Source organism: Mauremys reevesii, linkage group 3, assembly GCF_016161935.1.
Source record: "Mauremys reevesii isolate NIE-2019 linkage group 3, ASM1616193v1, whole genome shotgun sequence".
In the NCBI taxonomy this organism is placed as follows: Eukaryota; Metazoa; Chordata; order Testudines; family Geoemydidae; genus Mauremys; species Mauremys reevesii.
The window spans coordinates 173,077,016-173,093,611 of NC_052625.1; the positions used below are offsets into that span (position 1 = coordinate 173,077,016).

At 44.0% G+C, this 16,596-nt stretch overlaps 1 protein-coding gene across 2 annotated transcripts in view; it reads right to left on the reverse strand.

Moving 5' to 3' along the window:
* PXDN (peroxidasin) overlaps positions 1 to 16,596 on the reverse strand; it is a 152,385-nt gene that overhangs the window by 97,256 nt on the left and 38,533 nt on the right. For both annotated transcript variants that reach the window (XM_039532192.1, XM_039532191.1), the window contains exons 2-3: positions 8,042 to 8,113; positions 7,427 to 7,498 (exon numbers count right to left, since the gene is read on the reverse strand). In XM_039532192.1, coding sequence (XP_039388126.1) covers positions 7,427 to 7,498; positions 8,042 to 8,113 — 144 coding nt within the window. The remainder of the gene's footprint in view (positions 1 to 7,426; positions 7,499 to 8,041; positions 8,114 to 16,596) is intronic.

The following is a 16,596-nucleotide window of genomic DNA, read 5'->3' on the forward strand; positions in this document are numbered from 1 at the left end:
GAGAACTTTGCCTAGCACTATTCGAAAGGGTGGTGCTCATGCCTTCTGGCCCCATAATCCTTCTGATTAGTATTTAAGGGCAGCCCCACTCCAACTCCCCTCAGTTGCTTCACACATCAAAAGTAGATACTCTGATGCAGAGGGAACGGAGGGTGGGCTGTGGAATACACATTTGCACCACAGTTGCCAAGTTAACAGTTAATAAGCACCGCGACTTTCACAATAAGCCAAAAACCAAGTTAATCCCAATTCAAAACTAGCCAATCCCTAAGAACCCCAACATTCTATGTGACTAGATCCTCCCGGCGTGCAGTCTGGGAGTATGGTGGGCCCACTCTGCACCCCTGACTCTCCCCCCACCTTGCCCCTGCTTGTCGGGAGCCAATCAAAAATTAGAAGCAACAAGCTACAAGCCAAACAAACAACAAGCCAAAAACTAGCCAATGAGCAACCCACAAGCTAATTACGTAAAAAGCAAGTCCAATTTATGCGTTTTTTTCCCCACGGGTTTGTCATGTCTGATCTGCACCCACATCTCAAAGAGCAACAGTTACAGTACAGGTAGGTAACTGTTTTTTCTTCGAGTGCTTGCAGACATGTATTCTATTCAGGAGACTTGCAAGCTGTAACTAATGGAGTTCGGGCTTGGAGTGTACATCAAGAAGGACTGCAGAACTGCCTTTCCAAAGTTTGCATCTGATCTAAATGCAGTCATAATAGCATAATGTTTGGTAAAAGTACATATGAAAGACCAAGGTGCAGCCCTGCAAATGTCCAATATCAGAACATCATAGGGGAATGTGATCAATTCTGCCTGCAGAGAGGTTATGAGCTTATTCGAAAAGGCCCCAAGCATAGTCCGAGCTATCCCACATGCCATAATAATGCAGAATGATATCCACCTGGAAACAGTTTGCACAGAGACTGCTTGGTCCTTCATGCAATCTACATCAGAAATAAAAAGTCAAGGTGATGAATGAAATGGCTTAGTTCTTTCCACATAAAATGCCACACTTCATTTCACAACTGAAGAACTAAGATGCTGTTCATCTGTGGTCAAGTGAGGCTTGGGGAATAAATACAGATAAGTATATTGCTGGATTGGAGATGAAATTGTTACACCACTTTAAACAAAAACTTAGGATGTGGCCCCACGACCACCTTGTCTTAAAAAATAATTAGTATACGGAAGCCATTAGGGCCTGCAACTCTCAAACTCTCCTCACAGCAATTATCATCACAAGAAACACTGTCTTTTGGCATCTGAGAGACCAAGAACAAGTTGCCCAGGGCTCATATGGAGGATCCATGAGGACAGCCAGCCCAGTACTAAGGCCCCACAAAGGAATCACTCTCTTTAACAGTGGGAAAGAGACAAATGATCCCTCTCAGAAATCTCACTACTATAGAGCTCAATAAAACTGATTTCTCCTGGATAGAGGATGAAACACCAAAACTGCTGCCAAGTGCACCCAGGTTGAACAGAGAGACAGACCAGAGGACTGAAGGGGTAACAGATGCTCCAAAATGTTCTGAATGCAGACATGCATCAGTTGAATTCCCCAAGCGAGGGACCAAATTGAAAAACATTTCCACTTAGCCAAATAAGTAGCCCTAGTAAAGGGCTTTCTGCTATTACCTGTCAAACAGTTTTGGAACAGCACTCCTCTTCCTTAACTAACCACACAGCATCTATGCTGTGAGATACAGACTGATCAGCACTGGATGTGAAATCTGACCTTGACATTGAGTCAGTATGTCAGGGTAAAAAGGAAAAGGAATGGGAAGACAAACCAAACCACAGAGGAGGTTGAAGAGCCAACATTGTCTTGGCCAAGCTGGTGCAACATTGTCTTGGCCAGTCTGGCATGATCCAGCATCAGCTTGAGGAAGACCAGAGGAATGAGTATGATATGCATTGATAAGGAGCCATGACTGAGACCTATTCGCAAACAAAATTGATGGCACTTCTTGTTGTCCTTTGTTGCGAACGGGTCAATAGCAGGAATGTCCGATTCCCTGAAGATGAACCACAGCACACTGCTTTTCAGACACCACTCATGATTCTGGGAGAAATTCCTGGTGACATGATCAGCCAAGTAATTCTGGGCTCCTCATAAATGAGCGTCTGAGGGAATGATGCTCTCCTTGATGCAGAACTGCCAGAACTTTATTGCATCCTGGCAAAGCTAGTTGGAGCGGGCTCCTCCCTAACTTCTTCACAGAATACGTTACAGCGGTGTTGTCAGTAAGTATGTTAAGTACTGTTTTCTTGATCTGCGCTCAAAATGCTCAGGCTGGTGTGTGCTCTGGCTCTTGGAGGCAGCAAACTTAATTTCTGTAAGGACCCAGTGAGAGGGACTGGACATTAGAGAGAGATGTTGCTGGGGAACTTGGGAACTGATAGTTGCCTGCAAGGCAAGATTCAAACTGGCAGAGTTTTGAGGAGTTTGCTGGTGAGCAGACAGATTGTATGGCAGGAAACTAACATACAGTCTAATCTTCAACAAAACTCACAGAAGCAGAGGGTACTAGTGATTTACGGTTCTGGGCTGCCCTGAGGAGAGTCACAATAAGTAACTCCACAAATAATGTCATTGAATTTAATGGGACTACTCAAGTGCATAAAGTTATTTATGTTTGTAAGTGTTAGCAGGATCAGGGCCCTACAAAGTGAATAATACCTAAAGATTTGAGAATAATTTGGATTATTTGGCAATGTTTCCCATGAAAAAATGTATGGTTCTTAATAAAAGAATCTCGATTTTAGTTGATCCCTTCTGAGTTAAGGGGCAAGCTTTGCTTCCCTGCTCTTGCCCAAGCTGCAAGCATAAGAACTGACAAACTCATAGCTGGGGACCAGACCAGTTCACCATGTTAGTTTAGCTCAAAACAGGTTTTAGTCTTATAAGAATGTATTTAGTGTGTAGATGCTAGGAAATGCTTGTAAATTGCTGCACGCGTTAATCTCACTTGTTATGTCTGTATTTCACACTATAAGAAAATATGTAAATTTGCTTTATAATTTTGAAAATGAACTTGTGAACCGAGGTTTGGGAATTGCACACACACATACACACACCTATGCAGAAGGACTATCAAAACAAGATCAGGCATCAAGGAACACCACAATACAAAGGATTGGTTAATGGCCCTATCACATTTGGGAAATACTATGGGCAGGAACTTCATCCTGTGAGCTTGGAAGCTGAACGAAGGATATAAAACCAAGTTACAGGAAAATGTTCTATCTTCTTGGCAGTTTGAACTCTGACAGGACCAGAGACTCTAAATTGAGGCTGAGTTCCCCTGGGTCCACCCTGGAAGCGGCGGCCAGTAAGTCCCTCGGCCTGCGCCGCTTTCAGCAGCTCCCATGGGCCTGGAGAAGTGAACTGCCGCCAGTGGGAGCCGCGATCAGCTGGACCTGCAGACGGGGCAGGTAAACAAACGGGCCCGGCCCGCCAGGGGCTTTCCCTACACAAGCGGAAACCCCAGTTTGAGAAACACTGGTCTAAGGGGACTGTCTGTGACTCCATGGTAAGACTGTTACAGGGATGCAGGAGTTCACATTTGTTACTGGCTTGATGAAATCTAATTATAGAACAGCCACCAGTTTGGGGTGTCTGGCCTGTTTTTGACAACCTGCTCTGAGGTAGGCACTCATGGTCATGAGCCACTCCTGGTGTGACAGCTTAGTTAACTGAAACTTGCAGGCCACTCTCACTACACTTTTACCATGTAAGCAAACTACTCCATTCTGACACTTTAACACCAGATTAGCATCAGTACTGCTGACAAATCTTCTGGCTGCGCTATAGCAGTGTCTGTTTATACTGCATTCAGTAGTCAACTAAAAACAAAGTAAAAAGAGGCTTATTAAAAGCTACATTAAACAATGGAGAGAGGATTTAAAAAAAGAATTCTGCTGACAAAGTCCTGTTATTGATCAGGAGTCCACTGCCAAGTTTCATCTTATTCAACTGCCATGTCACATCCCTAGCTTTCAGACAGGAAGAGGAAAAGGAAAGAACCTTGGTCTGGATATTATAGTCTCCAGATCCATAGGATCTGAATAACAATGGAAGACAGATATACTGGGGAAGCTCAGGTGGGAATAATTTAAAAGTGTTTGTTTTCAACCTTTCATTGAAATTGTTGTGTTCAACATTATCTCAATTACTGTACACCTTTATGATAGGAACAAACACCAGAAAATAAGTCAAGTTAAAAAGTATATTTGTATAACAGATAGTGCTGCAACTGACTTCATCATGTCGCCGCACTGGGTGGTCCTCTTCTTCTTCCAGTTTTATAATTAGTAAACAATGTTTTTTATTGATTTACTTAAACAAACAACATGGAATGAAATCAGTTTTAACACACAGATGGCATATGTGCACAGATATATCTAAGTAGAATATGTGGGGACAATATATAGCTATTTCATAGCTGCATCTAATATACCACAAAATTTGAATTCGTATATTATAATTCAGGGGTCGGCAACCTATGGAACGTGTGCCAAAGACGGCACGCAAGCCGATTTTTAATGGCACGCTGCTCCTTCTGGAGTCCCGGCAAGCAGCAGTGTGCCATTAAAAATCCTGCCCAGCCCGGCCTGGCCCACTCTTCTCCGCTCTCCGCTCACCCCCCCGTGGGGGCAGGGGGCAAGGGGCAGAAGCTTGGTCCTGCCGGTTCCCCTGCCTCTTCCAGTAGTGTGCTGGGTTCCTGACCCTCCTCCGCCTCTCCGTCCCTGCCGGCGGATCAGCTGATGGCCCTTGCGAGGGAGGGGGTCGGGAAGGAGCAGAGTCAGTGTGCTCGCTGCTCCCAGCAGAGGCAGAGAAGAAGCGGGGGCAGGGCCTTGGGGAAGGGGGTGGTGGAATAGGGGCATATCCCCTCCAGCCCCCTGACCTGATTCCCCCCCCGCACACACACACACACACACCCCTTTCCCGCCGGGATCCATTGCCTGCAGACAGCCCTGCAGAAAGTCTCCGGGATGAAGCTTCTTGTTCCATCTGCCTGGAATATTTCCAAGAGCCGGTGTCTATCCACTACGGGCACAACTTCTTCCGGGCCTGCATCAGCCAGTGCTGGGGGGAATTAAAAACAAACAATCCCTCTGCCCTGACTCCCCTTCACACACACCCAGCCCTCTACCCTGAGCCCTGACCCCCAACACACACACCCAGCCCTCTACCCTGAGCCCTGACCCCTCACACACACACCCAGCCCTCTGCCCTGAGCCCTGCAGCCCCGCACACAACCCAGGTCCATGCCCTGAGCCCTATGCCCCGCACCCCCCCAGGCCCCTACCCTGAGCCCTGTACCCCCCTCATATAAACCCAGCCCTCTCCTTGACTCCTTCATCCCCCCCATGACCCCAGCCCTGACTCTGGCACCCTCACAAATACCCAGCCCCCGCTGCCCTGAGCCCTGACCCCACCACACACACATACACCCCAGCCCTCTGCCCTGACCCCCTCTTACACCCACCCAGCCCTCTGCCCAGAGCCCTGTACCACCCTCATATACACCCAGCCCTCTGCTTGACTCCTTCACCACCACCCCCACGACACCAGCCCTGACTCTGGCAACCCCACACATACCCAGCCCCCCCTTCCCTGACACCTGCACCCCCCCTCACATGCCCCCAGTCCTCTGCCCTGACTCTTGCACCCCCTCACCCCATGCACCCCCCACATCCTGACTCTTGCACCCTCCACATCCCCACCCCTACCCTGAGCACCACACGGGAGCTCCTGCACCACCACCACCACCACATTCCCACCTGCACCCCTCGCACCAAATGGGAACTGCCCAGGTAAGTGCCCCACACCCAAACCTCCTGCCCCAACCCTGAGCCCCATCCCTCATTCTAGCTCCTGTCCAGACCCTTCACCCCGAGCGCTGTGCTCAGTGTACTGTCACCCTCAGCTCAGTGCAGAGAGAGGAAGAGAATGGGCCAGAACCAAAGAGAAGGTAGGTACCCACTGTATGTGGGCAGGGCCAGGACCCCAGACCGGCAGTGGGCTGAGCAGGTCCGGCAGCCGGGATCCCGGCTGGCAGGAGCCGGCGGATGGAACCCCTGAGTGGCAGTGGGCTGGGGTCCCGGCCGCCAGCCCTGCACAGCCCGCTGCTGGTCTGGGGTTCTGGCTGCCGGACCCTTGCCAGCCGGGGTCCCAGCTGCAGACCCTGCTCAGCCCGCTGCCGGCCTAGGTGAACAGAACCCCAGACCTGCAGCGGGCTGAACGGGCCAGCGGCGTAAGATCAACATTTTAATTTAATTTTAAATGAAGCTTCTTAAACATTTTGAAAACCTTGTTTATTTTACAATACAACAATAGTTTAATTATATAATATATAGACTTATAACAAGAGACCTTCTAAAAAACATTAAAATGTATTACCGGCACGTGAAACCTCAAATTAAAGTGAATAAATGAAGACTAGGCACACCTCTTCTGAAAGGCTGCCGACCTCTGTTATAATTATACAAATTTGAATTATTTCAGGATTTTTTTTTAATTCACCAAGTAATTTTGAAAAGGGTACAATGTCAGAGTGTTTAAGAGTGAAGACCATTATCTCTATACAGTGTATATGGATAGGTAGATTATATTCAATATCTTAAAGGCTGCAAAAGTTAAGCTTCTCATATTACACAAATCAGTATTGGAAGGACCAATTCCAGAGGGAGTATTCATGGGAGAAAGCTCAGTATCCATTCCAGTTTTTAGTTGCAGGTTCTGATTACACGAATGGGCCAATATTTTATTGACTGTCCTTTGCTATTTTCCTTAAATTAGAAGAAAATGGTGCATACATAACCTAAATAACTAAAAAATGTTAAACTTGCATGGCACAACTGTTAAAATTGCTATAAAGCTTTGATCAGCAGCAGTGAAAGCACATCCATACATAAGATTTTAAATTACCCTGTTAAATTGTTTATTTGGTATAAAACACAATGTAGGAACAAAAACAACTAGAATGCAAAATAGAAAACATCTTTTGGGAAATTGCACAAATCTGGAAGAGGTGTATGTGAAGTATAGGAAATAGTACCGTAGATTTTCAAAGGATCCTATGGATTTGGACTCTGAACTCCTTTAAAAATCCAATCCTTAACATATGTTTTGCAAATCCCGACACAGATTTCTAATGTAACTAGCAAGTATTTTCAGCTAGTATCAACTGTGCCTGGATTCAAACCAGCAGTATCGCTGTGAAAAGCTCAGTATTACTTTAGCAAATGCCAAACCATCTATTTATACTCCACCCACAGTAGTAGAAATCACATTTAAGATTTTCAAAAGAGTGTAACACCTGAGAATGTGAACAACATTAAATTATGTTTGGTTTTCCACCATTTCTGAAGTCATGTTTAATTCACTTTTGATATAAAAAAGTCACATTAACTTACAGATATTTTAGATTTTCAAGGTCTTCAAATGCCCCACTAGGTATTCTTTTAATCTGATTGTTGTTTAGAAGCCTAAAAAAGAAATGAAAACAGTATGTTTCTTCATTCATAAATTGTTAAAACAATTTTCAACTAAAAAGAACCCAGAATGCCAGGGTGTCTGACTGAAAATTTATAAAAGCCAAGCATCAAAAACTAGATTAAACAAAAATAAACTAATGGCACATCAGCAATTGCTACCAGAAATACACAGTGATGAATCTGTGCCTTCTCTGTTTTAAATCCAAATGTGCTTAACTATTTCCTTACAAAATCATGTGCTTAAATGCTCATAATAAGCGTAATAAACTTTAATAAAATATTGGGGCTGTCAATGTGTTTTCTAAGGCCTCTAAAGTTCTAACAAAATGTCCAACATATTTGAAAACAAACAAAACAAATAACAAAGACATGTATATTCATTCACAATTCGGCCAAATCTTGCTAGCCACACTCAGGTGAATAGTCCCATTGACTTTTTAAATACGATTAGCAGGATTTGGCACATAATCTAAGAAAAATCATTTGACTGAAGGTGGGAAAAAGTGTATTTGGTGTGCAAGGGAAATAACTTACAGTGTGTTCAGGTTTTTAAGCCGTCTAAATGCTCCAGGCTGAATTTCTTTAATTCTATTAAACCGTAGATCTCTGTGGGGTAAAAAAACAAACACACATCAGTATGAAGAACATTACTGTGGGTCACCATTTTGGCAAAGGGTCCTCGCCTTTGTGCATAATTCATAGCTCAAGACCAAACAGGGGGAGGGTGGGTGAAACTCATTTAAAACAAGGGCTGAACAAAAATGGATACAGTCAGACAATGTGGTCTGTGAAGGGCGGTATCCAAGCTAGGTTATTAAGCCTTTGAATAGTAGCCATTAATCATGAAGGGTCTTCGCTTCCTCAGAGGGCCATCTCCTAGAGGGTGAAAACTCTACTGTCTTTCTTTGGGTATGTCTACACTTCGAGCTGGAAGATGTAAATTCCAACTCCAATTGTGTGTAATTGAGCTAGTATAGGTAGTCTCCTTGAACTGGAATGTAAACATTCCAGCTTGAAGTTCAGATTTATCTTTTTCTTCAGAAACTGTTTGGGAAAAATGAGGAAAGAATGGGGGAGGGCAAATAATAAGGAAGGACAATAAGGAAGACAAAAGAAGAGTGGGTATAAGGACAGCCAGAGAGGCTGCCAGTCTGGCCAGCAAGGGGATTGCTTTCAAGAGACATAAGCTATTCACATCTTATTTTTCCCCCAACAACAAAGATGAAAATGACTTATCTAGTGTAGCTTATGAAAAGTGTAAATCTAACTACATTAAACAAGCTGTTTTTGTTTTAATCCCATTTTCTCTGTTTTTAATAAATGATGTTTTATTCAAATTATTGCAGTATGGGTAATATAAAGAGAATATCAAAGAGAAAAGAACCATGCTGACGGTAAAGCGTTCTGGAGCCTACATTTTGCTCACACAAGAGCATGGACAGAAGAGTCTGCTCCCAGTAAGCTGTGTTGCCATCAAGCTTCAGCATGCAAACACAAAGGGAAAGACTAAGAAGGAGATGGAATATGTGGTGGTGTAGGTCACACTACTGTTTTACTGTTCTTACAATTAATAGCTTCAATCCACCTATTAAAAGATATCATATAAATACATACATCACAATCATCTCACTACTTGAATCAAAACAATCACCTCAGTTGAAAAATACATATAACATTTTAATTATTTTACATACCAAATCCCCGAGCTAGGTCTTAAACTAATCGGGAAAAATCACAGAACAGAAAAGCCACATTCAGCCATCTGCTACACCCATACTATTGCATTGACTGAGATTGTACATAACTGAAGGTATAGCTTAGCCCAAAGTCTTTTGCAAAGGGTATGCTTAAGCCAGGGGTGGGCAAACTACGGCACGTGGACTGAATCCAGCCCGCCAGCTGTTTTAATCTGGTCCTCAAGTTCCCACTGGGGAGTGGGGTCTGGGGCTTGCCAGCACTGGGGCACTCAGCTGGGGAGCAGGGTCAGAAGCCGCTCCGCACAGCTCCCGGAAGCAGCAGCGTGGCCCTCCTCTGGCTCCTATGCTTAGGAGCAGCCAGGGGGCTCCGCTCTGCATGCTGCCCCTGCCCCAAGCGCCACCCCCACATCTCTCATTGGCCGGGAACCACAGCCAATGGGAGCTGCAGGGGCGGTGCCTGCGGACAGGACAGTGCGCAGAGCTGCCTGGCCGCATCTCCGCATAGGAGCTGGAGAAGGGACATGCCGCTGCTTCTGGGAGCTGCTTGAGGTAAGCGCTGCCCAAAGCCTGCATCACCTCATCCTCCCATGCCCCAAACCCCTGCCCCAGCCCTGATCCCCCTCCCACCCACCGAACCCCTTGATCCCACCCCGGAGCACCCTCCTGCACCCCAAATCTCTCAACCTCAGCCCCATCACAGAGCCCTCATCCCCAGCTGGAGTCCTCACTGCACCCTGACACCTCATCCACCACCCCAGCCCGGAGCCCCCTCCCGCATCCTGAACTTCTCATTTCTGGATCCACCCCGGATCCCGCACCCCAAACAGAGCCCTCACCCCTCCCGAACCCCAACCCAAATTTTGTGAGCATTCATGGCCCACCATACAATTTCTATTCCCAGATGTGGCCCTTGGGACAAAAAGTTTGCCCACCCTAGCTTAAACCCTTATTTTTCATGAACCAAATCCTTAAATGCTTACTCAGATTTTACTCAGCTAAGCAGAGTCAGTCTGCAGCTAGACAGCCCATAATAAGGTAGGATGAGTAGTGCCTCTCTGTTTTAGGGAGCAGCCTATTTTGTCTCTGTTTTGGGTTGCTGTGTGTTACGTTTCTGGTTTCCAAGAAATAAAGTAGCATCACATTGCAAACTTCCAGCAAGAGTATTTTATGTTTTTATCTAATTTATCTGTTTGTATCTGTTTATATGCCAGGAACATAACATAAAATGTTATCTTTATCTCAAGACATTCCACACAGACACGTCTAGTTAAACTGCATGTGTATAAAACAGCTGCCATCTTCACCAGAAATTGAACTAGGGATCTCTAGAGCTAAAGGCACAAGCTGCTACAGGTTGAGCTAAAGATCTCTGACAAGAGCTGAAGCACTCACATCTTTTGTTGATCAGGCAGACATAAAACACACTCTGACTGACCACTGGATCATACTTCCTTTGACAAAAGGAAGCTCATCCTGAGACCCACAACAGTTTGAATCCCAGAACAAATTCCCACTAACATCAGACACTCCGAGGATTTAACCAGGGACCTCCAAAGGTAAACGGCCAAATGCTAAACAGCTTGTGCTAAACAGCCAAGATTCCTTAGCTATAGCTTTAACAGATCCATATCCTCTGTGGACTGGCACAGAAAGGGACTTGTAAAACACACTCACCACTGTGTTACACATACAATAATTCCATTTTTATTTTATTTTTTTGCAAAATATATTATTTCTTTGTAATTTAGGTAAAAATAACACTGTACTTTCAATGCTTTTAATTTTGAGTAAAATTTAAAAAGTGCCTAAGTCCCACTGTTAGTCAATGGGATTTAGGCTCCTGGGCTTCTGGGTCACTTTATCCCTTTAAAAGAAGCACCTGTGACCAAAGTCAACATTTACCCAAAACAAGCACAATGATCATGATCTATATTTAGAATGGGAAATTAGGAATCAGCATTCAACCCTCATCCAGCAAACAAGCATGTGGTTAATTTAAACATGTTAGGTAAGCATTTAACCCTCTGAAGCAGTATCAGAGCGCTCAGCACAATGCAGGAGCAAGCCCTTAATGTAGTAACTCAAATACCACTGTGATAACTATGGATAGGTAATCTTGACCACCATAAATACACATTATTTGATGTGTTAAGATTGTTTACCCTAGCTACTGCTATAGTTTCTATCTGCATATTAATTTCTGCAAGACTGAATAACAAGTCAAGCAGAAAGGCATGGCAACTTATTTCATTCTGTTCAGTAGTTTTCAGAAAGTGCCATGACAAACAAATTACAGTGCATCTTACTGTGCCTAAAATTTCTTTAAAGTCAGATTCTTCCGGCATCTTCATGGAATTATGTTTCATTACAAATTATGACCATACAGTTCTGCAGAAAAGGACCTGGGGATTACAGTGGATGAGAAACTGGATATGAGTCAGCAGTGTGCCCTTGCTGCCAAGAAGGCGAACGGCATATTGGGCTGCATTAGTAGGAGCATTGCCAGCAGATCAAGGGAAGTGATTATTCCCCTCTGTTCAGCACTGGTGAGGCCACATCTGGAGTACTGCATCTAGTTTTGGGCGCCCCACTAGAGAAAGAATGTGGACAAATTAGAGAGAGTCCAGCAGAGGGCAATGAAAATGATTAGGGGGCTAGGGCACATGACTTACGAAGAGACGCTGAGGGAAGTGGGGTTATTTAGTCTGCAGAAGAGAAGAGTAAGGGGGGATTTGATAGCTGCTTTCAACTAGCTGAAGAGGGGTTCCAAATAGGATGGAGCTAGGCTGTTCTCAGTGGTGGCAGGTGACAGAACAAGAAGAAATGGTCTCAAGTTTCAGTGGGGGAGGTCTAGGTTGGATATTAGGAAACACTATTTCACTAAGAGGATGGTGAAGCACCGGAATGGATTTCCTAGGGAGGTGGTGATCCCAGTTCCCTCAGTCTCTCCTCATAAGTCATGTTCTCCAGCCCCCTAATCATTTTTGTTGCCCTCTGCTGGACTCTTTCCAATTTTTCCACATCCTTCTTGTAGTGAGGGGCCCAAAACTGGACACAGTACTCCAGATGAGGCCTCACCAATGCCAAATAGAGGGGAATGATCACCTCCCTCGATCTGCTGGCAATGCCCCTACTTATACAGCCCAAAATGCCATTAGCCTTCTTGGCAACAAGGGCACACTGTCGACTCATATCCAGCTTCTCGTCCACTGTAACCCCTATGTCCTTCTCTGCAGAACTGCTTCCTAGCCATTTGATCCCTAGTCTGTAGCGGTGCATGGGATTCTTCCATCCTAAGAGCAGGACTGTGCACATGTCCTTGTTGAACCTCATCAGATTTCTTTTGGCCCAATCCTCTAATTTGTCTAGATCCCTCTGTATCCTATCCCTACCCTCCAGCGTATCAACCACTCCTCCCAGTTTAGTGTCATCTGCAAACTTGCTGAGGGTGCAGTCCCGCCATCCTCCAGATCATTAATAAAAATATTGAACAAAACCGGCCCCAGGATCGTCCCTTGGGGCACTCCGCTTGATACCGGCTGCCAACTAGACATGGAGCCATTGATCACTAATCTTCAACTATTGCAAAATACACACACACACACACACAAAACAAACACTCACACTGAAGGCTGTGGACTTTTAAATCATCAGCCAAAGCCAACTGTCAAACATGCAATTTTTCTAGTGGAATTTGGCAAGCTCAGCAACCAGTTCCAATTTTCTATCCTTCATTATAAATTAAATAATGAAAAGAATTCAACATCTAAAGTCTGTAATGCTGTATGTTACAGAAGTTGTCTTTTATACATGCATTTAATGACATTTTGGTTGGTCAGGTATATATATTAATTTTGCAATAATTATATTTTTCTGAAAAATAAGCATTAGAGTCTTCCACTACGAAGTCAGATACAAAGAATAGTACCCCAAAAGGATACAAAATATCTTCTTTGTCTGAACTACAGTCCATCCCCCATTCCCATGTATTAGAAAAAGAGTTACTGCAACAAACCCTTCAAAGCCTCCTATGTGAAGCCCACCCTCGATCTTTCCCTGTTGCCCCTGAACTAAAACCTCTCAGCCAGTTTTATTCTGTCACCCTCCCTCCTCTTCTAGAGCCTGACCATAAAAGATACTGAGCAGCCTTAAATCTCACTGACTTCGGTAGAAGTTGAAGGCACTCGGAAGTCTGCAGGATCAAGCCCCTACAGTATAACATGAGTATAACTACAGTGTTCAGAGAGTCACATAGGAGATTGCTTAATGTGCATCCTATGCTCCAATATGTGCACGTATTTTGTATAAATCTATATCTGAGTGATAAAAGTTCCTAAATAAAAGAAAACCCATCAGTTCAGGTGGAAAAAAAGTAAATATGCATCTTGTATTTTTTAATCAGTAACTGAAATTCTACTTCCATTTTCATTTTTTTATGATATTTTAAAATATTAACATAGTTTTTAAAAAAAAAAACCAGCAGTGTGTGTTGGACAGCAAAATAGAAAAGCTGCGCTCTAGTTAGTTTTGACACTGACAACAGGAAAACATGTTCTTGTAAATTTCGCTTCTTGGAAAAAGCAAGCTCATCAGTCACTGTTTAGGTTTGAGTCTTTTCTAAGGGCAACACTGTGGAAATACAATTTTAAAATATAAAACCTTTTAATAATATTTTTCCTGGCCAAATTAAATGCAAACCTCTAAGCGTATATTAGAGAGCATTGTGTAGATATTACCAACAAATGTGATCTAATACCCCAATGGTTGCTGGTCAGTTCTTGAAGTTCTAGAATGTACAATGTATCCCAATGCTCAAGCTGTCATTAACTATGTAAAATTATGCAACTACAAGTTAAGAGGGAACCCTACCATGATGGAGCAAGTTACAATCCTTAAAAATTATTAGCACGCTTCAAGGGAAAGGAAGACTTCCTCCTGATATTTATCACCTTAAGAATAAAATGTGTGCCAACTGTGAAGCCTCCAAGAGCATTTACAATTTATATACAGCATCAGTTAGGCCTGGTCTACACTAAAAAGGGGGTTCGAATTAGGGTACGCAAATTCAGCTACGGGAATAGCGTAGCTGAATTCGAAGTACCCTAATTCGAACTACTCACCCATCCATACGCGGCGGGGTCGAACTCCGCGGCTCCCCCGTCGACTCCACCACCGCCGTTTGCAGTGGTGGAGTACCGGAGTCGACCGCGGCGCTTCCGGAGTTCAAACTATCGCGTCTACATCAGATGCGATAGTTCGAACTCCGAGAAGTCGAACTCACCGCGTCGACCCGGACGGTAAGTGTAGACTAGCCCTTACTGTTGCAATATGTTGACTCTAATAATCAGCAGTTTCCATGCCTAATGATTAGCACAGTGGTTTTCAACCAGGGGTGTGCATACTCCCGGGGATACACAGAGGTCTTCCAGGGGGTACATTAAGTCAGCTAGATATTTGCCTAGTTTTACAACAGGCTGCATAAAAACCACTAGCGAAGTCAGTACCAACTAACATTTCAGATAGACAATGACTTGTTTATACTGCTCTATACACTATACATTAAAATGTAAGTACAATATTTATATTCCAATTTATTTATTTTATAATTATATGGTAAAAAAGAAAGAGAAGGTACACAATTTTTCAGTAATAGCGGGCTGTGACACTTTTGTATTTTTATGTCTGATTTTGTAAGGAAGTAGCTTGTAAATGAGGTGAAACGTGGGTGTATGCAAGACAAATCAGACTCCTGAAAAGGGTACAGTAGTCTGGAAAGGTTGAGAGCCACTGGATTAGCTGACCAATGTATCTAAACAAAACCATAAGAACTAACCACCTGGAGTTAAAAGCTATGTAAAGAGATGTACCTTGCCTCCAGATCAACAGACTGATTCTATCACAAAGGGAGAGTGAATTCCAGACCTGAGACCATGCCATACAACCACTCGCCCTCTGCCCTGAAATTCAAAATCTACTGTCAGCAGAAATACTTCTACAGATCTCATATTCCAGAATGGCAAGGTAGCATTGCCTGGCTATACCGAAAGAAGGACAGGAGACACTTGATATGGATTTAATCAGGCTGCAACTTTATTATTAGATGTCTTGGATTACCTGGTGGATAAGTGTACAGTGCAGACAAATCCATGTTCATTCAAATAACTACCCAGGGTTTCCACTAGCCCCCTTTCATTTTCCATCCAGGTCCCCCAGTCAGCCCATAGCTTGGACCTTACCATCCACCTCTCTCCCCGTCATAGCAGGGTTAAGATGAGCCATAAGAAAGGGAGGGAGTTGGCTCTCTGCCATACCAAACCCCCAGCCCTGTTCCATTAACCAGCATCTCTTTTAAGTCCCTTACCAGGGCATTTATCTGGTCACTGGATGCCTTTCCTATGGAGTATCTGCACTGGACATCTGCCCCACACATGCAAAATAAATTGCAACAGGTAGCCTAACCACTTTTCTCCTCCCATAATAGGTCTTCCCTAACACCTGCTGTGGGAAAGGCAAAAAAAATCCCACTCCACCAAAGCCAATATGGTGATGAGAGAAAAATTCCTTCCCAGACCCTCTACAAAGGAGCAACTAGTGCAATGCCCACAGCAGGACCTAACCCAACCCGATATTCACACCTCAAGGGTGGGTGGGAGGATGGGTGCTGCCTTTCTTGCTGCATAGAGAAAGGGCTTCCAGTTCCCGGGATTCCACCTTTTAAAGGCTTCAGCCCTCACATTCCCACGGGGTGTGTCAGTGCCACAACGCCCCCATCCTGTCCCTGTCCCCCTTCCCCCTTTCAGGTGCAGTACAGTGATTATTCGGAATCATCAGATGACATTGCTAGTTCTGTTTATCTGAATGCATAGAGGTGGCCCTTGGAGAGAAACATAACAAACCCAAGGCCACATACACATACAGATTCCAGTCTTAGCAGGCATGGAGCCTGGGACCTCCTATTTAGAGCCAGGGCTCTACTATTTGAGCAAAAGAAAAATTATTTTACATGTAAGAAAGTAGCGAATTATATAATCTCATTCTGTAAGGGAGGGGAACATAGAGGCTCAGGCCTTTACTGAAAGATTAAATTAAAAACTAAAAGATTAAATAAAGAAATAAAGCCTTGTTTAAGGCACAGGAAATTACATCACATTGGGGCTGTGGGTGGGGAATATAACACCACACTACTGTGCTACACAATAAATTCCCCAGGTACCAAATGACTGAATTTAAAAACCAAACAACTGTTAAAGATATTTTGTTTCATCTTTCACTCCAGTAGCAGTAATCTCTATTAGTGAAGAGACTTTTTTAGTCAGAACAAAACATGCTCTTATACTCAGGCAGTGATATTATTCAATTTAATTAACATAATTTAATTTTGTAATCAGGAAA